Source organism: Anabrus simplex, chromosome 1 (genome assembly GCF_040414725.1).
Source record: "Anabrus simplex isolate iqAnaSimp1 chromosome 1, ASM4041472v1, whole genome shotgun sequence".
NCBI lineage: Eukaryota > Metazoa > Arthropoda > Insecta > Orthoptera > Tettigoniidae > Anabrus > Anabrus simplex.
The window spans coordinates 827947754-827973034 of record NC_090265.1 but is presented as its reverse complement, the minus strand read 5'-3'; the positions used below and the strand labels follow the sequence as shown (position 1 = coordinate 827973034).

The 25281-nt window shown below is 40.4% G+C and overlaps 1 protein-coding gene across 1 annotated transcript in view; it reads right to left on the bottom strand.

Moving 5' to 3' along the window:
- Positions 1-25281, bottom strand: part of LOC136873899 (pyrimidodiazepine synthase) — a 120699-nt gene that overhangs the window by 13976 nt on the left and 81442 nt on the right. Inside the window, exons 3-4 of the mRNA XM_067147231.2 lie at positions 10655-10787; positions 9218-9333 (exon numbers count right to left, since the gene is read on the bottom strand). Of these exons, the coding sequence (XP_067003332.2) occupies positions 9218-9333; positions 10655-10787 (249 nt within the window). The remainder of the gene's footprint in view (positions 1-9217; positions 9334-10654; positions 10788-25281) is intronic.

Below are 25281 nucleotides of genomic sequence, written 5' to 3'. Positions count from 1 at the left end.
GGGCAGCCATTTTGCGCTCCCAAGAGCCCGATGTTGCGTGGGAAGGTTCCCGCAAGGCGAGCTCGTGGATTGCCGGGACACCTCGGTGGAACTCGAGTGCCCGACAATTTTCTAAATTAATGAATTCTGCACAACGAGGGATTTTGACAAGATAGTAAAGGAAGAAATAAAGAAGCAAAATTATTCATACACCCTCTGTGAAGGTAGTGACACCAGGGACAATTTTAGATGCAGTTAAGCCTAAGTGTGTGTTAGCGTGAGAACAGCGAGCTAGTTACACGTGCCAAGGTCGTGGGCAGAAGAAAACGCGCGAAACGCACGGGCAGAAACAATTTATTTCTCCTGTTGTGGGTGTAGGAAAATTATAAAATTAACATCGAACATAAGTGCAAGTCTGTCCGGAGTTCTGGGACAAATCTTATCAAAATTGGTCTATTAGAAGCAAATTTGGCAGATTTCACAACCAAGCCTCATAGAGGGGATAGCGTCCTTCTGGAAATTATAAAAGAAACCCCCCCACCGTAGATTTTTCAGTGTCGATCTGGAACTTAAAGCCGCGGGAGCTCGTGCCCGTCGTCATTAGAATTTCGCGCCAGATTGACCGACAATAATTCAATACATGCTCGTGGCTAAAGTCCATATATTTAGTTAAGAAGAAAAGTGATTGGAGAAGCTGTGAACGTTTGCAGACGAACTGGGAAGGTGTAGGCTGGTTGAAAAATACACAGCAGAATTCATTTTTATCATTTCCTGTACTCTTGTAAGTGAAGAAGGTCTGGGGGAAGCGATTCAAAATAGTTCTACTCCCTTATCGGCCGAACACCTGTTCTTGTTGAAACAACGGGGAGAGAAACCACTCTGGGAGGCGCATCAGACAGTTAGAGTCGACTGCAGAACGAGGGAAGTTCGTGGTGCAAGTTACAAAGAAAGTGCATTATTTATGGTAATTTTAATCTCGTGTGTGTGTGAAGGGTAGTGTTTGGATGAGTGAAATGTTGAAAATGAAAATGTTGTCTGTGAAAATGAGTGGTTAAGTACGAGGTTGCTGGAGATGATGTAATCAGAATGCTGAGAATGTCACCAATGTGCAGGTCTGTCTATTTTACATTATGTTGTAGTTAGTTAGTTAGTTACTGTCTGTCCTAACAAATTTTCCAGATGATTGTCGGGTGATATGCGTGATTATCAGGCGAAAGGCGTTGTAAATTTCGGTCAGCGTGTGAAAATTTCAGTGTGTAAAGTTCATGTCAAGAACGGTAAAATGCGACGTTTAAAATTTTGTGTCGAGATGAGATATCATTCAAAGTGCGGATTTGTGAACGTTATAAGTGTAAATTTGTCGTGGCGAATATTGTAATTTCAGGTGTCAGTTGCATTTAGAAACGCTGGATAATAATAATAATAATAATAATAATAATAATAATAATAATAATAATAATAATAATAATAATAATAATAATAATAATAATAATAATAATAATAATAATAATGATAATGTTTACCACGGGATAAGGAAATTCCTCTCTGTTAAATTACATTTAACCAGTTATTTTTACAAGGATCGTAAGCATATTTAGATAATGTCAATAAAATGTGTTAGAGTCGCAGTCGTTAATGGGAAGGAAATTGTGAGACATCGTGTATACTTGAATTGCGAAAGGTCGAGGTGTGCTCTTGGATTCTTGAGGTCTGAAAGTCTTAATAATAGTAAGGTAAGAGATGTGCTTAATGATGGTTGTCGTTTTCACCAGGGGATCGAAGTATGAAAAAGGGTCGTGAAGGAAAGGGGATTGAGAGCGATGGATTGATATGTACGTGGAGATGAGAGAGAAATAGTACCGCTGAAATAAAGCGAGGAGAAAGTGTGTTGAGACAAGTTGTATTTTTGTAGAGGAAGTATTTAGAAACAGGCTGTGTGAAACAGGCTGTATTGTTTTCCGCAATCAATCCGAATTTGAGATGACTATGATGTGAAGCATTGTGAAATTTATAGAAAGATTCCAAGTGAAAACGACTCTTGTAAAATGTTAAAGTCTGGGCAGTACACATCCAGTGATTTTTGTTACGAAAAGCCCGCATGGATGATAAGAGAATGAACGATCTTCAGGATCAGAGAGCACTTTGGACACACGGTTGGGTTATATTTAATTTGTTCATTGGGGAGGTCATGGATAAGATGGTTGGAGTTGATGATAGGCGATCTGAGAATTTCGAATGCGATGGTGATGATTATTATTTTGAAGGCGTCCACTAAAAGGGCACCCGTGTGTTGGGAATTTTCATTTGCTTCCCTAACACGTCAGTGCACAGGCTGAGATTGCGTTCGAGGTGGAGAACCGATCGTCACGTTTATTTATTTTTTTGAGTTCACATATTATAATGATGTAGACACTTACTGTACTTTTCGAGAGGTAGACACTTGCTGTATTTCGACTTGCATTCAGTTGATAATAGAGACGTGGGTTCCGTCGTGCGTATTTGTTTGACGAAATCTAGTGTTAAATATAACAGTTGTTTGAGAATTGCATTTCGCCTGATATGTTAAGGGAGACGCAGTACGACCCACTTTGACGCCCGACGATAGATTTAGGACGTCACGTGTTTATTCTTGGAGTCATTGATGATGAGACATCCTAGGTCACGCCCGACGGTAGGATTCGGAAGGCATCATGTACATACTGATTAGGTTTAGGGTGTACAGATTTCAAGTGAGCCCGACGATAGGTCTGGGATGGTAGCTGTACACATTCAAGTCTCGGTTAAGATGTTCCTTTTGTTTGTTTCTTTGTGAAGTGGCCTGGTTGAAGGTAGCCATTACAGTGCGATATGATTTATTGTAGAGGGTCTATGCGAAGCTCTCATTGAGATAACGGGACTGCTGTTGACAAACGAGGGCTGTCCAAGTGTGGGACATCGACCCGATCTAGATTATATTTTTACTGTGTTTCTTCGTGCGTGTTAAGCTGTATGACTTCGAGATGTTAATTTATTTTTTTACGGACTTTATTGTTTCCTTGTCTCGACGTCCGTTTTTATTGATAGTGTGCATTATTGACACCTAGTGTTGTAGAATGAGACTTGAGTTGCGAATGCGGTTTCGATTCGTCAGCCAGTAATTTTATTTTATATTTTAATCTTGTCGTATTTTCATTCGTATTCATAGTTAGAATAAGTAAGTAATCACTTTACCAGTAGTGTGTTGGGACAGACAGTAAATAGAGAGATCTGTACTGGTAGCATTGTTGTCAAGGGAAAGAATTCCTTAAAATTGTAGTAAATTTTAGCGTGGACTGGTAAATTTATTAAGCATAATAAACCCATTTCTAACCTGAAAATCGGTTCAATAATAATATTTTCAAGTGACTTTTCACTTTTTGATTAACTTCAGTGTTTGGCATTTCTTCTAAATGCATGAGTAGTAAATGTTTCCTGCATTTCGCAGTTTTGTTCCTTTAGAACGACTTAACGTAAGATCCTCCCGGATCATGTTGTTGTTGGTTCCTTCCGAACAGTTGTTTGGGGTGATGCACGTTTAGCATCGGGACTACCTTATCACTTAAGGGTGTCATGAATGACAAATACATGGTGGAATTTTATTTCAATTGTGAATGATGCCATTAACTTGTAGTGAACACCATGCTTTCCTATAATATTTCGCAACCTATCCAAAGCAACTGATAGTCAGTTTGGTTCGATTAAGGGTCCATTCGGCGGATGTTCCGTATCCGTGAAGGGTATTTGACTGGTGGATAACCTTAATTAAGAGAAAATCAGGCGTTCTACTTGTTGAAAGTCAGATTTTCCACGGATCGTGTGGATTAACTCTCAGTTCTCGTTTGGAATGATAGGTGCCCGGTTTTCAGGTCTTCCCTTTTTCAGTTTTTCAGTTTCGATGTCCACTAACATATTAGCTTCTCTGAAGCAACTCTTCGACATTGGAAGAAACGAAGTGACGTTATGTAATGTGACTGTGTTAGGAACTTTTCAAAAATCAATAATTAAATGTTTTTATGTTTTGTGGCAAGAATGCATATTTAAATTAACGATGTTATCGTGCTCTTTCAGTTTAAATAAAAGTTAGTAAGCACATTTTTGCTCCTCATTTCAAGTAGTTAGGCTTTCTTCTGAACCCCATCGTTTGGTTAAGATCGTGACCGAATTTATTCCCGCAACGACCCAAGATTTAAGAGTTCTAAATTGTTCTACTATAGCAGCCGTGGCCGACCAACGATGGAATGGTAAGTTCAAGGGTTCAGTAGAGTATCTTTTAGCAACATGATGGCCTTCAGGGTACATCTATGTTTGCGAAAACCGAACTGCACTTAGGGGATCTGTCAGCTATTTGTTTCAATCTGTCTAACAGAATCCTTGTGAAAATTTCGAAGAGGGTGTACTCCAAAGAAATGCCTCTGTATGAGTTGGGATCGCTAGAGTATCATTTTTCTTTATAGAGCATTTTTCTAGTTAACTTCCGCTGGGAATCGGGAATTCTGCCTTGTCGTATGCTTTCACGGGAGCCGCCCATGCTTCTTGAAGCAACGGTGCTGCTGCTTTAAGATGTTCATTGAAATCAAGTCTGGATCACATGCTTTCCTGTCTTTGCTGGTATATATTGCGGTCGAAACTTCCGGCACTGTGATAGGTTTGTATGATCCCGGGGGAGAAACGGAAGCAGGTCGGGTATCCTTTTCCTGCAATACAAGAATGAGGTGATTAACCCATGTTTCCACGGGTATATTCGTCGGAAACCGTGCCTGGCGGGGTTTCAGCGTTGTGAAAGGATCCTTTTCTGCTTCCTTTATTTTCATTCTCTCCAGCGTCTGCTGGTACTTCACTTTAGCCTGTTCGATTGCACCATTATACTTCCTCCTCTTCTCTCCATATAATTTTAGCGTTGCTTCTGTTGGTGATTTCTTCATCTCATGGAGAGCTTCTATTGTCCTCTTCCACATTATAACACAAATTATTGAACTATGGTTAGTTCTTCGGGTCCATTCCACCGCTGGTTGTATGGCATGAATTAAAAGGTCCTCTAGTTTCTTCACTGCCACGTTTATATTGCCAGCCTTGATAGTCACCGCTATTTCTGAAATTACTTTTTCAGCTTAGGTGTGCCCAAACGTCTAGACAGTTTCATCTTATGCTTCATGTAATGAGTAGGTCCATTTAATGCCTGTGAAAATTGAACTGTTTTTATCGGCAGACGGTTTCTAGCCGTGATGCGAGAAGGAACTCTGTTATGTACAACTAAAACAATCATTAATGAGGATTAAGTCTATTGTGCTGATGATTAAAACTTATGTAAGCCTTTTCTTCCTTCTTGTTTAGTGGGAATGGACCTTCCTGTTCTAAGAAATCAAGAGCACTTGTAGTATATTTGATGTGGAGTCTATGCGACAGTTGAAGTGCCCTGCTACGAGTAAAGATCCGACTTCCGACACTTTGCCTAGTGCAGTGGGTAGGTCATCCATTATGCCTTCCTCCTTGAGGCCGGGCTGAAAGTAGGCACAGATTATATAACATAGCTTGATCTTTACCAGAAGTGTGTTTTCAGACTTGTGTTTTACTTTGAAAGGGGGAGAGGATAGGCTTTAATAGACATGTGGTTTTTACTTTAGGTCTTCCTCTATTGCCTTGAGTCGCAACGTTGTGAAAGCAATAAAACCGTTACCTTCCCCAATTATGAGTACAGACAACAAAGCCTTTGAAAGGACCACCAGGCAAAGTAAGACTTTCCTTGTGGAAATCTAAGCAACAAGAATGGATGGAGCCGCGTGAACAACTTCCGGCTGGCTACAATGTAGACTGGAGTGTTTGGAGGTCCCTTAACCGATTAAGAACTGGTGTCGGCAGGGCTAAGTCCTCACTTAAGTTATGGGGCTTCACAACAGAGGACAGCAAGTGCGACTGTGGTGAAGAACAAACAGTGAGCCATATGTAATGTCCTCTCTGCCCATTTTCATGCTCACAGCAAGATTTAATGCTTGCTGAAGACAACGCCCTAGGTGTGGCTCAGTTTTGGCAAAACACCATCTAGATGTACAGTAAATTTGGTCTATTTTCTTTTGTCTCATAATTTTTGTAAATAGTTTAATTATTAATTTATTTTCAACTGTATGATTAAGTATGCTTCTGACATGAGTAAATAAATAATTATGAGTAAGAAAAGTTTCACCAGGTAGACACCGACGAGCGATGAACGGACAGCGTGGGACACAAATCCAACTACGAGCTTTTTAACCGCAACAACTTTAATATACAGTATTGGAGCTGGAATTACCGCGGCTGCTGGCACTGCTGGATACTCGTTAAAGGTTATGTCTGTAACATGTTAGGTTTTTGTGATATATTGTAGAAAATCTCGCTGCTGTAAGCATACTGGAGCTGATGTTGCCATGGTTACGGCAGTTCATTTCTTTATCCGATTCCTAGAGCAGGGGTAGTGTGGTGCATATATCTCAATAACGGTTGGATTTAGGGCCTAAAAACATGGTTTTCGACCCCTCGGGGCTTACCGAGTTTTGTTCTTTGCGTCAAGGGCCTTAAAATGAGTTTTGTCTCGTCATTGTACGACAAATTCGGTATTACGCCTATATTAGCCTAGTATGTTTATATCTCCCCACGTCACACCCCCCCCCCCTTCGAATTGTTTAAAAAATAAAATATAGCCTATAGCACTCAGGGAAAATATATATTTCTATTAGTGAAATAATTTTTAGAATCGGTCCAGCAGTTCCTGAGATTAGCCATTACATACAAACAAACCTTACCTCTTCATAGATTAGTACCCAGAATATTGCAAAACATGCCGTCATGAGGAAGAGTATTACTCCACAGTAGTACACGTGAAGAAAATTATGAGTTTTAAACTTTTTATGTAGAAAAGGATACATCAAAATACTGTAATAACATTTGTCCCATTCCGGAAAAAGCGGCCCCGAGGCCCACGCTTAGGAGTCCTGAAGATGGTTTTCCGAGCTTTCCCATTTCCACACCAGATAAATGCTGTGGCTGTACCTCAACTCAGACCACAGCCGCTTCCTTCTCATTCCTAGCCCTGTCCTATCCCATCGTCAGCATAAAGCCTGTCTGTGTCAGTGTGACGTAAAACAAAATAGAAAAATAGTACTATCTATAATATTTCATTAAGGTACCGCTCATTGTTCTTTATTACTGCCGGGCTGGGTGGCTCAGACGGTCTTGGCAGGTTCGATCCTGGCTCAGTCCGGTCATATTTGAAGGTGCTCAAATACGCCAGCCTCGTGTCGGTACTAGCACGTACGAAATTCCGGCACCTTGGCGTCTCCGAAAACCTTCAGAAGTAGTTGTGGGGCGTAAAAACAATACCATTGCTATTATTTCTTTATAACTGCGTGAATTGTAAACGTCAAGAAGCATCAGTGCTATGGTTGCCCGGTTTTTGAACTGCCAATAAGGGACAGGTCATGTCGACACTACATAACGACATTCAGTCAAGAAAGTACTGAGACATAATATATACTGTAAGGCAAAAAGCCAGCCCCGTGGTGTAGGAGTAGCGTGCCTGCCTCTTACCCGGAGGCCCCGGGTTCGATTCCCGGTCAGGGCAGGGACTTTTACCTGGATCTGAGGGCTGGTTCGAGGTCCTCTCAGCCTACGTGATTAGAATTGAGGAGCTATCTGACGGTGAGATAGCGGCCCCGGTCTAGAAAGCCAAGAATAACGGCCGAGAGGATTCGTCGTGCTGACCACACGACACCTCGTAATCTGCAGGCCTTCGGGCTGAGCAGCGGTCGCTTGGTAGGCCAAGGCCCTTCAAGGGCTGTAGTGCCATGGGGTTTGGTTTGGTTTGGTTTGGTAAGGCACAAACGTTGTTACAGTATTTTGCTGTTTCCTTTTCTACATAAAAAGTTTAAAATTCATATTTTTCTTTACGTCCTCCTTTTGTGGTGTAGTGGTTACTGTGATTAGCCGCAAACCCCGGAGGCCCGAGTTCGATTCCCGGCTCTGGCACGAAATTTGAAAAGTAGAGGTTTCGAAATGGCACTAGGACTGCTACGGGGTCTATTCAGCCTCGGGAGCTCAACCGAGTAGAGGGGGTTTCGATTCCCTCCTCAGCCAGCCTCGAAGTGGTTTTCCGTGGTTTTCCACTTCTCCTCCAGGCAAATGCCAGGATGATACCTGACTTAATGTCACGGCCGCTTCCTTCCCTCTTCCTTGTCTATCCCCTTCAATCTTCCCAACCCTCCACAAGGTCCCTGTCCAGCATAGCAGGTGAGGCAGCCTGGGCGAGGTACTGGCCCTCCTCCCCGGTTGTATTCCCCAACCCAATGTCTCACGCTCCAGGACACTGACCTTGCGGCGGTAGAGGTGGAACCCCTCGCTGAATCCGGGGGAAAAAGCAACTCTGGAGGGTAATGAAATGGCGTATGGCTTTTAGTGCCGGGAGTATCCGAGGATATGTTCAGTTCACCAAGTACAGGTCTTTCGATTTGACTCCCGTAGGCGACCTGCGCGTCATGATGAGGATGAAATGATGAAGAAGACGACGCATACAGCCAGCCCCCGTGCCAGAGAAATTAACCAATGATGGTTAAAATTACCGACCCTGCCGGGAATCGAACCCGGGACCCCTGTGACCAAAGGCCAGCATGCTAACCACTTAGCCATGGTGCCGGACTCTGGAGGGTAAACAGGTTAAGAGGGAAATATTTTTTCTGACTTTTAGCCTTTTTTCAATAATGCTGAATCTCTCTTATCAAGTCATGACATTTCTGACAACAATGATAAAAATCAAGCGAGACTTGAATTTCTGACTTTATCACTGTTGCTGAACATCTATTTATTTCATCATTCCATTTGTTTCTGAGAATTCAAAAAGCTCTTTCAACATATACATTCAAAGCAAGTGTACTTAGAACATAAGATATGTGGTATCTAAATTAATTTTAGAGAAAAAATCACCCATAGTGTAAAATCCTTAATAAATGAAGAATAATGATTTGGAATGCAGGATCGGTAAATTGTACCGTAAATAGATAATTTTAACCATGGTAGAAATGAGTTGTTTAAATATGGTTAAAAAAAAAAGGGCGTCCCGTATGCTGTTAAATCGGAACAGCACTTCAGATCCTCAAATACGGGAAATCCCGTATAATACGGGACACCTGCAAGGCCCATACAAACAAAAATTTCTTTTTTCCCATGCAGACTCCTATTATTTCACTTCCATACTTACCAACTTCGGAAATTTTTCCTTTGGGAGCTTGGACGTTTCGTTGCGCAGAAGAACTGGCAACTTGGAAAGTTCTGCCCACGGCCAAATCATCAAATCCACCATGCCAGGCTTCTCACCTGAAAGAGAAGGTAGTATTATTAACCATAAGGCAAAATTTAGGATGATGAAGCAATTCATCCCCTTCAAACCTTTAACAGTTCCGAAGAAAAAAAAAATTCCTGAAAACACATGGTCTGTTGTTAGAGGATGAATTCGAATTACAAAATCTTATATAGGCATATGAGGACTGTCTGTTCAAAAGGTGCTAGCTATTTTACCTTAAGAAAGTTGTGGGAAAGGTGCAAGAAACGTAACATAAAAGGCAAATGGAACGTACCCATGGATGGGTTTGGTACAACTTTTAAGGAATTACATCTTTCTGGTCTGGATCGCTCAAGGCAATCGATAATATTCAACTACTGTTACGCAAGTGGACGAAATACTGATTTATTTTTGGAAGTGGAAATAGCACCTTTTGAACAGACACTCCTCATATATGACCGGGCGATTTGCCCGTGTGGTTAGCGTCGAACAGCTGTGAGCTTGCATTTGGGGGATAAAGGGTTCGAACCCCACTGACGGCTGCCCTGAAAGTGGGTTTCCGTGGTTTCCACTTTTCACGCCAGGAAAATGCTGGGGCTGTACCTTAATTAAGGCCACGGCCGCATCCTTCCCTTTCCTATCCCATCGTCGCCGTAAGATCTGTCTGTGTTGGTGCGACGTAAAGCAAATTGTAAAAAAGAAAAAAAAGTATGACAATCACGTAACAGTTTCAAATAAATAATCTTTCGATAAATGAAGGCATCATTAAACTAACGTTCAGGCGTCGTAAAATCGGGAAAACGTCAAGTGCAGGGGGGAAATTACGTAAAAATTGTCAATAAACCTTCGGAAGGTATTGAGTTAATTCCTGAATATGTCACGGAGTGTTCCATCATTAGGCAAAAAGAAAAAACACGTAATGGCAACATATATATATATATATACTATATAAGTTATTGTAGAACTATCATATCTTTACAGGCCACAGTCGGCTGGCCTGGTTTCCCATTTTCACACCAGGCAAATGCTGGGGCTGTACCTTAAGGCCACGGCCGCTTACTTCACATTCCTAGGCTTTTCCTATCCCATCGTCGCCGTAAGACCTATCTGTGACGGTGCGACATAAAACAACTTGTAAAAAAATGGTACTTATAAAATTATATTTCGCTGCTCCTTAGAACAATACTTGGCAAGTCGTCTGTAATGTGAGCGGGGGTTTGTGAAGACAACATTTAAAGTAAATTCTCAAATTGAAATCAAAATAAGAAATTAGGTGGAAAAATTATACCCAAAGTTCCGGTTAAGTTAGAACGATCCCATGAGCACATATCGAGAAAAATTTAATCCGACACTTACCACCAAAGAATGTAGTTCCACGGCAAGCCAATTCTGTTTCAAATTCTTCAAGGGTGTCATATGCCTGAGCCAGGTAATATTCTAGTGGTTGCTTGTCCTTGTCGATTAACGCGTTAAGGATGGCACTCACGACCTGCAAACAAAGCACCTCTATAGTTTTCTGGAATTTTATACAAAGTTGAATATGTTGATTCTTTGATATAGCCTATAACACTTTCCAGTATTATCATGAAGAACAACTGCGTGTCTACAGAACGTCAACGATATTATTATTATTATTATTATTATTATTATTATTATTATTATTATTATTATTATTATTATTATTATTATTATTATTATTATTATTATAAGTTTGGAAAAGTCAATCGATTCCGGTATCTTGGTGAATGGGTCTACCCCAATGGTAGAGACGAAACCTCCATCTTGGAGAGATATGTCAAACTCGGCGCAGCATACCAACTGTCGCAAAACCGTTACAACAAGATATGCATTTCGAAGAACGCCAAAATATGCCATTACAAAACTGTTGTCAGATCACTAGTCTTATATGTTGTGGAGATCTTATTGAGGTATAGGAAAGGAACCATGGGCGACCTGAAAAATGTTGAAAGACATATCCTCCGGAAAATTTATGGACCAAGAGTAGTCCCGGGTGGAACCTACCGACTTAAAGCGAATTTAAGGCCCGGTTTCACAGTATACGCTTAAGCCTTGGATCGGGCTTAAGCGGGAGCTTAAACTCTGGACGAGTTTCACAGTGGGGAGTGCAAGTGGTAAGCCGAGCTTATCTGTGACTGGCTTAAGCTGTATGAAACTGAGGTTTAAGCTAAGGATTCAGTTCAGATGGTAGAGCGCTGGCCTTCTTATAGCCCAACTTGGCAGGTTCGATCCTGTCTCAGTCCTGTGGTGAAGGTGCTCAAATTCACAGTAAGTGGGACGTAAAACCAACAACATTAACATTATAACTTATATTTCTGAATATATTTCGAAACTCGTGAAATAATACAGTTTCCGTGTTCCGATATACAGTAAAGAGACAAAAATGTCGGTCGGTCACTTGCTTTCTTGGCTTACGCTGCGTGAACCGTCAACGATAGACCCCAAGTGTAAGTGTACGAATTGTAGAGCATAGAAACCTCTACAAAAAAGTCCGCGATGGTATATACCTATTTCCAACCGTTTGCCCTCTAGAAGCGATTTTATGCTATACTCAGCGGTAAAAAAAAATATAACTCCTTAAATAAATAAATATTTCGATATTATCCTCGAATTCCTCATCGAAATAAATTGTTTGACCTCTTCCAGTATTTTATAAGGATTACAATAACCTTGTCAGGACATTATTTGCATGAATGGTTCAGAAGTTATGGCCATTTTAGACTGTAGTGGTAATACGTGTCAGCAGGACGGGCGAGTGACCTTTTTTTAAACTTTTTGTTACTATTATTGGAATCACATTTTCCGTTCATTTTTCTAAATGATCTTGGCTGATAAACGATGTATAACCTACAAGTCAATCAATCATAGGCTACGGTTGTAAACAAAGATGAGAATTGAATCATTGCGCATGCGCAAGCATTACCAACTTCGGAGATGTTCAGCTTAGTAAAGCTGCACATGGTCCCCCTACTGTGAAACTCGTAGTGTTTAAGCCAAAGAGTAAGCCTTGCTTAAGCGGCGTGCGTGGCTTACTAAAGCTTCGGCTTAAACTCAAACTGTGTACCAACAGTTCAGCTAACACTACCATGCGACGTAGGCTGCTGAAGTGTTAGGCGGCGGAAGTATTAAGGGCACCTTCTGAGAATGGCAGGTTTATGAAGAAGACCTTCTCACTCATCAAAAGCTACAAAACTGGCAACATGTGGCTCAATGAAGTAAAAAAAAAATAAAGGCAGCTTCCGCTGGGATTTCTAATGCTGATGTCTCAGAGAGCACATATTTTGTAAAATGGTGAACTCGTGGTCTTTTCTACCAAAGGTTGTTAAATCTCGCAAACCTCTTTCACAGTACCGGAAGGAAAAATTAATAGCAGGGCTCAAGAGATAGGCCTATTAGGAACGAAAGCGAACATTCAAAAATAACTAATTGTAAGCGCTCCCTAGACTTAAATCACTAACAAATTATTATTATTATTATTTTTATTATTATTATTAAAAGTAAACTTGTACTTATGCGGGACTTTCAATTTTATGTGAGCTGTAAGCTTGCGCTCGGTAGTTAGTGGATTCGAACCCTACTGTCGGCAGATGGTTTTCGGTGGTTTCCCATTTTCACACTGTATTTAAGGAAACGGTCGCTTCCTTCCCACTCCTGGCCCTTTCCTATCCCATCGTCGTCATAAGATCGTTCTCTGTGTCGGTGTGACCTAAAGCTAATCGTAAACAAACAATCAATCAATCAATCAATCAATCAATCAATCAATCAATCAATCAATCAATCAATCAATCAATCAAACAAACGTTTTATTTGGAATACGAACCACAGGGACACGACTTCTTATTTCAAAAATACCACGCGCATTTATAACATTTTCCCGCCAATGTTTAGTGGTTATACCAATGCCTCATTTTTTTTTCTTGAAACAAAGATAATATTGCCTTATAAGCAGTGGCGGCCGGTCAGTACGTGCTACCGGGCTCCAGCACGTAGCTTGGAACTGTAAGGAATATTATTTATGTACAATACAATTATCCTGGCGCCTTTTCGTTGTTTTGAGTACGATATGAATTTGTGTTTTGTGGAAATCAGGACGAGATCTGTCGAACACCTAGCGCCGTTCTCCCGGGGAACAAGGCTCGTGCTCATGTGAAGTGAGCCCTTGCCTGTAGCCTGAAGGAAGCAATACGCAGGCGCAGCCAAGCTTGCAACACTCCCCCTAGTCGGCGGAGTATACCGTAAACCGGGATCAACTTTCACTGATCCCGTTTATAGTTACTTCCTCTCCCGCAAGGGGGTAGAATTACTCGATATCTCCTGCTACTCTTATGTTCACGGCCGACTTGATGCGTCGCTCTAGCTAGCTCCTTGGAGCGCAGCGAGGGATCCAGTCGGCCGTGTTGAACGTGGTAAGCGAATCTGCCACTAGAGAGTAGCATCGTCTGGGCTCGAAAGTAAAGCGTAAGTGGAGGCAATCTATCTCACACATGTTTATTAAAATATCCATCTTCCTTTTGTGTCAAAAATAAGGAATTCGTAGGTGAGTCAAAGAATCTTTGACTGACCCTAAATGTTATCCCGCATTACAATGTAATTTACTCTGGTGAAATAAAATAGCGTATGGCTTTTAGTGCCGGAAGTATCCGAGGACATGTTCGACTCGCCAGATGCAGATCTTTTGATTTGACGCCCGTAGGCGACCTGCGATTCGTGATGAGGATGAAATGATGATGAAGACAACACGTACACCCAATGATGGTTAAAATTCCAGACCCTGCCGGGAATCGAACCCGGGATCCCTGTGACCAAAGGCCAGCGCGCTAACCATTTAGCCATCGAGCCGGACATTTACTCTGGTAATAGGGGAGGTCTCAATGAATCAGTTGGCAGCTCTTTCAGTTGCTTTGTGCGGTTTTGATTCCTGATATATGAATACAGCTTTTTCAATTTCCCTTTGTGGTCATTACCCTCTTGAAGTATGCCATTCATATAATTCTCTTTTGCTTCCTTTTTCACTCTATTCAGTTCCGCCATTAGCTGTTTTCTCGCGGTTATATTACTGGTGCGTGTTTTTTCTGTCATTGTGTTAGTGCTAAAGTTTATACGAAGATTTATCAAATTATTTATCCACTGCAGTGTATATAAAGTGAAATTAAATTAGTGTTCTTAGTGGGGATCTATATTCCCACGATTCTATTTGCACTGATGTAAGTTGCGCCATTAGATTAGTAAAAACAATATTTCTCCAATGAATTATTTATCTCGTAGACAGTTGTCGAAGAATTCATCTGCTTCCAAATTAATGTTGTTTTTGTTTGTTCTGAGTTATACATTGTGAGAAAAGTTGTATTATTATTATTATTATTATTATTATTATTATTATTATTATTATTATTATTATTATTATTATTATTATTATTACCAAGTTTGAAGTATGCGTGGTTCATCATGGCAATATGCAGATTTAAAACAGCGTATTTAGCTTGTTTTTTGTAGCACGTAGGACGATTTTTTCACGAGCCGCCACTGCTTATAAGTCTATCAAAATTAGAAGTTAAATTGCAAGCAACAACAATTAACTGAACAAATGACATCCGTTAAGCGGATTCTTTTTTCGTGATTTTAATATGTTCTCTTTGAAGAAGAAGAAGAAGAAGAAGAAGAAGAAGAAGAAGAAGAAGAAGAAGAAGAAGAAATGTTCGCAAATATAACAAGACGTAAACATAGCTCCGACTTTGACAGTAAATTTTCTGAAACTTCGATATTTAGGGGGATGAATATTTTTAAATACCATAATAAAATGTATAACTTACGCACATGTCCGCCTCTGTGGTGGTTAGTGTGATTAGCTGCTACCCCCGGAGGCCCGGGATCGATTCCAGGCTCTGCCACGAAATTTGAAAAAGGGTACGAGGGCTGGAACGGGGTCCACTCAGCCTCGGGAGGTAAACTGAGTAGAGGTGGGTTCGATTCCCACCGTTACAAGACGATATCTGTATTTTATTATTTTATTATTTTATCTGTATTATTATTATTATTATTATTATGTCCGTATTATTATCATTTTCCGTGGTTTCCCACTTCTCCTCCTAACTTAAAGCCACGGCCGCTTCCTTCCCTCTTCCTTGTCTCTTCCTTCCAATCTTCCTATCCCCCCACAAGGCCCCTGTTCAGCATAGTAGGTGAGGCCGCCTGAGCGAGGTACTGGTCATTTTCCCCAGTTGTATCCCCGACCCAATGTCTCACGCTCCAGGAAACTGCCCTTGAGGCGCTAGAGGTGGGATCCCTCGCTGAGTCCGAGGGAAAAACAGATTAAGAAAGAAAGTAAGAAGTAAATGACCATATTGACGAAGTAAATCAGAACAAATTAAAAAATGAAGAAGCGGGAATAATAATAATGGAAGATTTTAATGGAAGGGTGGGTGAAAAAATCCTGTATACGATAGAGAAATACAGTAGAAGAAATGTTAATAGAAAGAAGGAGAAGTTGTAACGGTTCAAATCCCGTTACAAGATGATATCTGTATTTTATTATTTTATTATTTTATCTGTATTATTATTATTATTATTATTATGTCCGTATTATTATTATTATTTTATCTGTGAGAACACTATTATTTTGTTATAATTATTATTCAATTCCATTATACAATGCTTGTCGCTTGCGTATTTGTAATTGAGTGTATGCATATATACGTATATGTAGATTAACATTAAATATCTATTCAGTGAGAGTTTCGATGTATCAGATGTGGATGTGACGTTGTTATATTGCTATACTGCTGACATTTCTGCCAAGTCATCGCCACGTCATGGCTACGTCATCGTGAGCTTTTAGCAATTCGCTCAGAGACTCAGCCGCCTCAGGGGATTTCACCAGTACATGCAACGGTTTGAGGCGTTGTGGGAGTATGTCATTGTTATTTCTGGAGATTGCGTAGCTGTGTCAACCAACGTCTATAAAAGGTGGATGCATATTGTAGCGTCAGTCATTATTTAAACGGAAGCTGAACAGTGAAGAAGTCTACTAGATGAAGAGGCCTCAGTCGGTCAGTCAACGAGTGTGAACGAGAGATGGAGAAGACTCAGTGAGCCATTATTCTTTGGTCATTGAGAGAGTGAGGCCAAAGTTAGTTGGTCACCTGCTATGAGGTAATACCATATTGACTTACAAAGAAGTCAAATGATATGGAGAAGAAGCAGTCACAAGGATGTATCACCAAGTTAGGCGTGACACATCTACAGTAAACACCAGATCAAAGGAATACGTCGTAATTACACTAAAAGTGTTGAAGGTACAGTCAAGTGAATCAGTGAGGGAAATATTTCGTATAAATTGTTAAATGTCCGGTCAAGAAGAATTCAAATTCATGCCTAGTTTTTTTCAGTTGCAATGTCATAATTTCATATTCTCATCTGTTTTATCGCAACAAGACTCACTATTTTTCATATATTATTTAAAGAATATATTTTGTTCTATCAAACGAATTCATAGTTTTATTTCAATGACAGTAAAATATCTTAACCTCAAAATTAATGGGGAAACCGAACGCCAATCTCCTTTTCCCAGAACTTATATGGTATGTTGTCAAAAGTAAGCTTATTACCCCACACCCTAGAGATAGTCAAGATTCTCATTCTATTATTGCTGCACTGAGTGGTAGCTGGCGCCCTTCAAATAACGTATGTGTAAGTTAGCAGGTAACAAGTAAGTGTGAGTACAAGGTCCGACGAGTGTGTATTTTATTTAATGAATGTAAATTTTCATGATTTTCATGTTAAATGCAGATATTCAGATTTTTCAATTTAAATCCATATTTATATATGTTTCAAAAGTTAGTCAGACAGTTAGAAAAGTCTCAAAGTATAAAGAATGCAACAAGAATGGAGAGAAACTGTTAAAAATGTGTGCAGTAGAAGAATTATATGTACTAAATGGTGGGTGGTTGGGGATGAAACAGAGAATTTAACGTATATAATTGATTCAGGAGGGAGTACCATAGATTTAGTTATGTTAAATAGAGAGGCCTTGAAATATATTAAACGTAAAGCTTCTCACCATTTCCCAGAGGTCTGCTAAAAAGTGAAGGAAAAGCAAAAGAAACAGAGCAGGTTAATTATGCACAGAAACAGTTTGTGAGGTATAGATGGAATAAGGAACATAGTGATGAATATTTAGGGAGTATTACGAGGGGGTGGGGTGGGAACATCTGAAATTCTGAAGGTAGGCATTGAAAATATGATTGAAATATCGATAGTAATAGCTGCTAGATAAATGATGGTAAGTAAAGGGAAAACAAAAAAACAAACAAACAAACAAAACCCCTGGTATAATGATGAATGCAAAAAAAAAGAAGCAAAGAAAGAAAAAAGAAAAAATCTGGTGATAACGGCATTAAAAGAGTACAGCAGTGAAGGATCATAGGAGCTACGGATAGATTTCTGGAGATTAAGAAAGGAATTCAAAGATCTGATAAGTGAGAATAGAAGGACTTGGCGGATAAAAAGAGGTAAATTTTTAATTAAGTATTGGAAAGAAAGCGAAACTAAGAAAATTTAGATCAGAATAAACATACTATGTCAATAAAATTAAGGCAGAAACCAAGTAATCCTACGCGAGGTTGAGTGGATAATGTACTTTAAGGGGCTGCTAGGGGTAAGGATGAATGGAAAATTAATAAAACTGAGACTGGTATACAGGGACATGTGGAAAACACCATGCCCGTACTAGACGATCCAATAACCATGGATAAAGTATTAGAGACACTGAAAAAGGGCAAGGAAGGTAAATCAGGTGCTATTGGCGGAATTACGTATGAATTCCGGAAGGAGTTAGGTAATAACAGACAGATGCTGGAAATAAAAAATTAACTCGATCGCTGCATTTGCTTAAGTGCGGCTAGTATCCAGTATTCGGGAGATAGTGGGTTCGAACCCCATTGAAGATGGTTTCCCGTGGTTTCCCATTTTCACACCTTACCTTAATTAAGGCCACGGCTGTTTCCTTTTCACCCCTAGTCCTTTCCTGTCCCATCGTCGCTATAAGACCTGTGTCGGTGCGATGTAAAGCAACTTCATTATTATTACTTAATCAGTTTGCTGTTCAGGGTTGGTTTTTCCCTCGGACTCAGCGAGGTATCCCACCTCTACCGCCTGGAATGGAAAGGGTAGGAAGAGGGAAGTGGGCGTGGCTTAAGTTAGATACCATCCCGGCATTTGCTTGGATAAGGAGTGGAAACCACGGAAAACCACTTCGGGGATGGCTGAGGTGGGAACCGAAACCCTCTACTCAGTCAACCTTCGGAGGATGAATAGACCCCGTCCCGGTCCTAGTACAACTTTTCAACTTTCGTGGCAGATGCGGCAATCGAACCCGGGCCTCCGGGAGTGGCAGCTAATCACTCTAAAAACTACACCACAGAGGCGGACTTTGGTAATTCATTGTGGACGAAATTCACGTTTTCGTGGATTTCTTTTTTAATTTGGGTTTTGAAAAAATACGTATCTAAAGCGGTAATCACACAGTAATAAAACTGTAAAGAAAGCAATATCGAAGAAGAATGAGAAGGCAAACCGGCTGCTGATAGAAGGAGGTGTAGGCCTTCGTGTGGAAGGGGACATTACTGAAGGAGAGGGAATAATAATAATAATAATAATAATAATAATAATAATAGCCACTGCAATCAGCCACCCGAGTACCGGCGGGAGAACCGAAGCATGGGGTATGGAGGAAATGCCATCGCGAGTCGAACATCAGGCTCTCTCCAAGGTTTACAACCTTGGAAGTAACTTGGTCGATGTAAAACTACACCGACCCCTAACTACAAGTTTTCAACTGCAAAGCATGGAGGAAAATTCAACAGGAAATTGTACCCCAGGTGGTAACCAATCCACCGTCGCCTTGAGTGACGCAAGCAGGCCTTCGGATTCTGGGGAGCCTGCATCAACATGCAAGGAGATATCGGAGACTCCTAGGAACAAAATCAGCCACAAACACCGAATTTTTTTTTCTACCTTCAATGCCAACTCCCTCTTGAAAGTTGGTAAACTCAAACATCTTACGGATGTCCTCTTCCATCATGAAATCCTAATTACAGCAATTCAAGAGTCAAGGTTTACTGATGAACATGCGTTTGAATCACAAGGTTATAGAATCTTCAAAGGGAAAACTGGCAAACGTGTGATGAAAACTGATCCACACCTTGGCACAGGATTTATTGTCAGCAGGAAAATTATTGATTCAGTCACTGATTTCAGCTCTCCTAACAGCAGGGTCACAATGCTTAGCTTTCGGAGTATGAACAACGTACACACGCTTGTGAACGTACATGCGCCAATCAACCAGGCAAACAAGAAAGACCCAGAAGGAACAGACAAATTCTGGGAGGACCTGGAAGATGTTATATCAAAAATTCCTGACAAACACACAATCATTTTGCTTGGAGACTTCAATGCCCAGATTGGCAAAGAAAGGAAATTCCAAAATATCTTTGGAAACTATCCAGCCCACAGACGAACCAACCGAAATGGGGAAAGGCTTATAGACCTTTGTAAGGCATTCAATCTTGTTCTTAAGTCAACAGCCTTCAAACATCTACCAAGAAAATAAAAGACATGGATATCATAAAATCCTCACTTGGGAGAATTTCAAATAGATCATGTTGCCATTGCACGAAAAGCAACACAAGAGATCCAAAATGTTAAAGTCCTGAGAAGTGCTAACCTTGACTCAGACCACTATCTATCCAAGATCAAAATTAAGCTTTATCCAAGAAACACCAAAAGAGTTAAGATAAAGAAAACTAGCAAATTTGATACAGAAAAGCTGAAAACCACCGAAAAATTCACTCAGAAACTTCAGTCTTTGGACACAGAAAATTGGGAACAACTGAAAAATGCCATTGTTGAAACGGCTGAGGAGACAGTATTGCTAAAGAAACCAAAGGAGCATCCGTGGTGGACTCAAGAATGTGATGAAGCCATAACACAAAGACAAATCGCCTGGCAAAGATGGAATTCCCTGAAGAATCCAGAAAGACATGAAGACTTTCTGGAGGCTAGGAAACATGCAGCGAAAGTGATCCGCCAAGTAAAGCGCGCATTTGACAAAAACCAACTGACACAGATCGAGCAGGACTTCAATAAGAATAATACTAGGGATTTCTATAGAACGTTCAAACGCAACCTCACCAAGTACACCCCACCAAGTCTACATTTCCGAGATCACAATGGAAAAGTTGCCTACAACGACAAGGATAACTGCCAAATCTTGGCTAAATATTTTGAATCTCTTCTTAACTGCGAAGAACCAGAATCAGAATTCACCTTTGAAGAATCCAGACATCCCAACCCAGACTCTTCTCCCACCACAAAAGAGGAAATCAAACAGATAATTACATCATTAAAGAACAACAAAGCACCTGGAGAAGATGCGATAATTGCTGAACTCTGGAAGGCTGCAGGTGAAAAGGCGATCGATAAACTGAGATCATTCGCGAGATCTGGGAAACAGAGAAGATCCCAAATGATTGGACAGCAGCCCTGATTCACCCCTACATAAGAAAGGTGACAAAACAGATGTAAACAACTATCGCGGCATCTCCCTTCTCGCAGTAACATACAAAATTCTCTCCAAAGCCCTTCAAACTCGGGCAGAAGAGCAACTTGATTCACAGTTGGGTGAATACCAAGGAGGCTTTAGAAAAGGACGATCTTGTGCAGAGCAGATCATGAACCTTAAGTCTGTCCTGTCGTACCTAAAATCCAGGAATAAGAATTTTGTAGTTACTTTTGTTGACTTCCAAAAAGCCTACGACTCCATAGATTGACACACACTCCTTCGCATTCTGAAGGAAATGGGCGTAGACAACAAAACGAGAGCTATCATTCAACAGACCTTAACCAGCACTATGTCCAGGGTGAAATTCAGGGGAGAAATTTCGAACGTCTTTGAAATCAAGACTGGTGTTAGGCAAGGGGATGGACTATCACCGCTTCTCTTCAACTGCGCTCTGGAGAAAATCATTCGGGAATGGCGCAAGGAGATGTGCATGAAGAGGTTGAGAATGGCCTTAGAATAGGATATAAGTAAGATGATCTTATCATAGACTGCCTAGCTTTTGCAGATGCCCTAGCGATCTTTTCCGATTCCCTAGATACTGCTGAAAAACAAATTAACCAACTGAGAATCCAAGCAGCAAAAGCTGGCCTCCAACTCTCTTTCCAAAAAACAGAGTTTATAACCAACATCAAGCCAGCTCCCAGAGAGCTTATTGTGGAACAGGGAAACATCAAGCAGGTGGAAAAGTTTTAGGCGAGTGGATAGTACCTAACAACTCTGAGAAAGAAGCAATCATGTGCAGAATCAACAAGATGGAGGTGGCATATCAGCTGACTAGGAATGTCTACAACAAAAGGTCAGTGTCCATCAACGCCAAGCTTAGGCATTATTGTTCGGTTGTACGCCCGGGCGCACTGTACGCAGCAGAATGCCTTGCAATGAACAGAAAAGGTCTGATGGAGAAGCTAGAAGCTAAAGAAAGAAAAATCCTGAGAAAGATTCTTGGACCAATCAAAGAAGATGGTGAGTACAGGAGACGACACAAGAGCGACCTGTACCAACATATGGAGAGGATAACGGACACGATTCGGAAAAGGAGGATTAATTTTTATGGCCACATAGCGCACATGAGCACACAGAGACAGACCAATAGGATCTTTTCCTACTTTCTTAACAAGAAAACCAAGGGACCCTGGTTTATCGAAGTTGAAAAAGACCTTCAAGAAATAGGAATCACACTCGAAGACATCCAGAAACGTGCTCCTCTCCAGAAAAAGCTCCAGGGATACAAGAGGTTCCAAGGAAGGCTAAAGTTGAAAACAGGCAAGAAGTGGACTGATGGAAGAAAGAAGGCTCACAGAACGAGAATGCGTGAGTACTGGGGAAGAATTGAAGCTCAATGATGCAAACGGTTGAAATAACGTGGTCTACAGCAGGCCGAAACGAAGAAGATAATAATAATAATAATAATAATAATAATAATAATAATAATAATAATAATAATAATAATAATTCCGGAGATTCTGTGGAACGGAGAGGTGCAAGAAGGTGCCGGGGTGAATGGGTGGGTAGAGAAAAGATCAAGGTATAATTTAAAACTCTAAAATTTGAAATTTTATCTCTTTCGTTTTTTTTTAAATTTTAACCTTGATGAACAACAGCAAATAACAATTGGATAGACAAAAGGTGAGCTCGTCAGATATTGTAATAATAATGATTTGAAATCCTAAAACAATCAGGTACTACAGAGAAAATAGTTGGTAAAATGGTTTGAGTTTGTAGCTCAAAAGTTACAGTATTTCAAGGAGCACCTTTGCTCCACACAATTACTCTCTAAGGGACTGAGCTCCAACATTTACAACCTTCCAGCCTCTTTAAGGCACAACTCTCTAATCCAAATATTAGCTAAACCTAGAAAACAGAGTTCACTGTCTTTTCTGCTCGACAGCCTGATCCACACTAGACTATGAGTAATACGAAACTAAACAGAGGCAAAAGCGCCCATTCTAAATGGCCTAAATGGTCAAAGGAAAAGGTTAAAGGAAACGGCCATAAACAAAATGCTAGGAGGCAAAACACTTGGACTCCCTTTAAAATACACTCTAAAACTCTTAAAACCCTATATGGGCTTATGGCCCGAAGTTACAGAGGTGACTAGATGGAGAAAATATTAAGTTCCAAAAGTAGAGATACTTTTAAATTCTAAAAAATCATAGTCACCCCAATACCAAGTTGAATGGGAATTAAAAGAGGGAGAACACTCTTTATTCCCTAAGTTAGAATAAAGTCCTTAGACTTGCTCGAACATTTACATTGAAAATATGATGTTGAGATTTACATTAAGAAATTTTGAAACCTTCCCCTCAAGCCAGCTATTTGAAACTATCGCATAATTAAAAGATGTCTGCCATTACCTTTAGCTGGTGGGCCTTCCGCCGACGGGCAAGGCTTGCCCCCTGCTTCCACTACGTACTCACTCTAAACCTATTGACTGGAGCGATGGAAAAGACAACATGGCCGAAAAGGTCCCAGCTTTTATTGCGTAGTGAAAGGTTCCAGAAATCTCTGGGCTGAAGCCCTGTACACACCCTCAATACTGATTGGCTAATTTAATAAATGTACAAAATTTCTGATTGGTTGACACTCATGCAGAAGGAAGAGTAATCCGTGCTAGTAACCTTATAACACACACACATACAAAACAATCTACAAACATTTCAGTTTAGTAAACCTGAAAACTACAAATTTCTTCGAAGATTACTTGTCCATCTTCCCACCAGAGGGGGCACATGAGTAGACAGTAGAGACACCCGAAGAAGTTCGTAACTTCTTCTGATACACAGTTCACGGTTCATATTACAGATGGCCTTCCAAAAAGCGCTTTCTTTAAACGTACGGAGTAGGTGTATATCCGGTACATTAATCTGTTCAACTTCGTCCTAGACAAAGTTATGGAAGAATGGGAGAAATAACTCAAGAACTGTGAATTTTGGAAGCCAATTCGACTGGGCTTTCCCAAAAATAACCTCTACATACTATACCTCGCTCTTACTGATGATCTGGCGATAGTAACAGAGGATGAGAAGAGTGCCGTTAAACAGCGCGCGATACTTAAAGCAAGTGCAGAAAGGGTGGGACTACAGACATCGTTCGAGGAAACTAAATTCTTATGTTCAAATATAGGTATCAAGAGCCTGAGAACAAAATATGGTACAATTACTTTAAATACCTCTGAGAATTCATCGAACGAACAGGCCTTGAAAATATCTCACAACAAACTCATTTCCAAAAACTTAAGAAAAAGCATTAGGGTTAGTCCAAAACATCTACAACAAAAAATCCACGTCAAGACATACAAAAATTCGGCATTACAATACAGTCATAAAACCAACAGTCCTTTACACAAGTGAAACACTGGCACTCGAGAGAAAATAATAACTTAAAGAAATCAAAAAAGAAGAGAGGCAGAATCATTAGGAAAATCTTAGGAGCAAGATACACAGAAGACGGCTACAGGTTCCAATCAATCAAAACAACAGGAAAGTTCTCAAATGTCGAAACCGACATTAGGAAAAGACGAATGAAAACCTTCTATCACAGAAAGGATAATAGATTATATAATCTCGCTTAGGAACTCTACACCCTGGCTTAACAAACTTCGAAAGGACCTCAAAAAGCCAAACATAAGTTCAACAGACATTATAGAATGAGACATCTTTAGACACAAAGTAAACAATTGGGAAGCTTTAATACATCAGAGCAACCACAACAAAAACAATACAGGACAAAGTGGTCGGCAGAATGTAAACATGCCTTCTCGGAAAGAATTAAAACCTATTGGAACAACAAGAAGGACCCACGGAAGAATTTATTGAGTTGTTTGCTTAACGGTTTCCTATTTTTTTTTTTTGTGCGCCTTTGCTACTATAACCATCCCTGATGACAACTCAGATTGTTTGAACTGTTTTCAAAGATTTTCTATCGATCGTTAGATGCCTCTAACATATATTTTGGAATGAGCTCTGGAGGGACGAGCTCAAACTAAATTGTGAGAAAGTTTCAGTGTTGATGTTGGTAATCCTATCGTTATGCTGATGTTATATTTTGTGTTTTCAAAGTTGTCTGCTGTACTCCTGACGCCTCCTCCAATTCTACCAGCCTATCAGAAGCTAGAAAATTAAATTATTCACGAATCATGGACATGCTTTGTAACTTGTGGTCCCCCAATCATATCCTCGGATTGTAGAGATCTCGGTGTTTCTCCCTTTCTCCCTTTATAACGGGAGCGACTTTTTGGCTCCGGGTCTTCTCAAGCTAGTGGGGTACTGAATGCATATTGAAAGAGTCTTGAAAGCGGCTCTCGTGGGAGCTGAGCAGGCAGGGGCCACGGCCTGAATGAGGTCCAAAA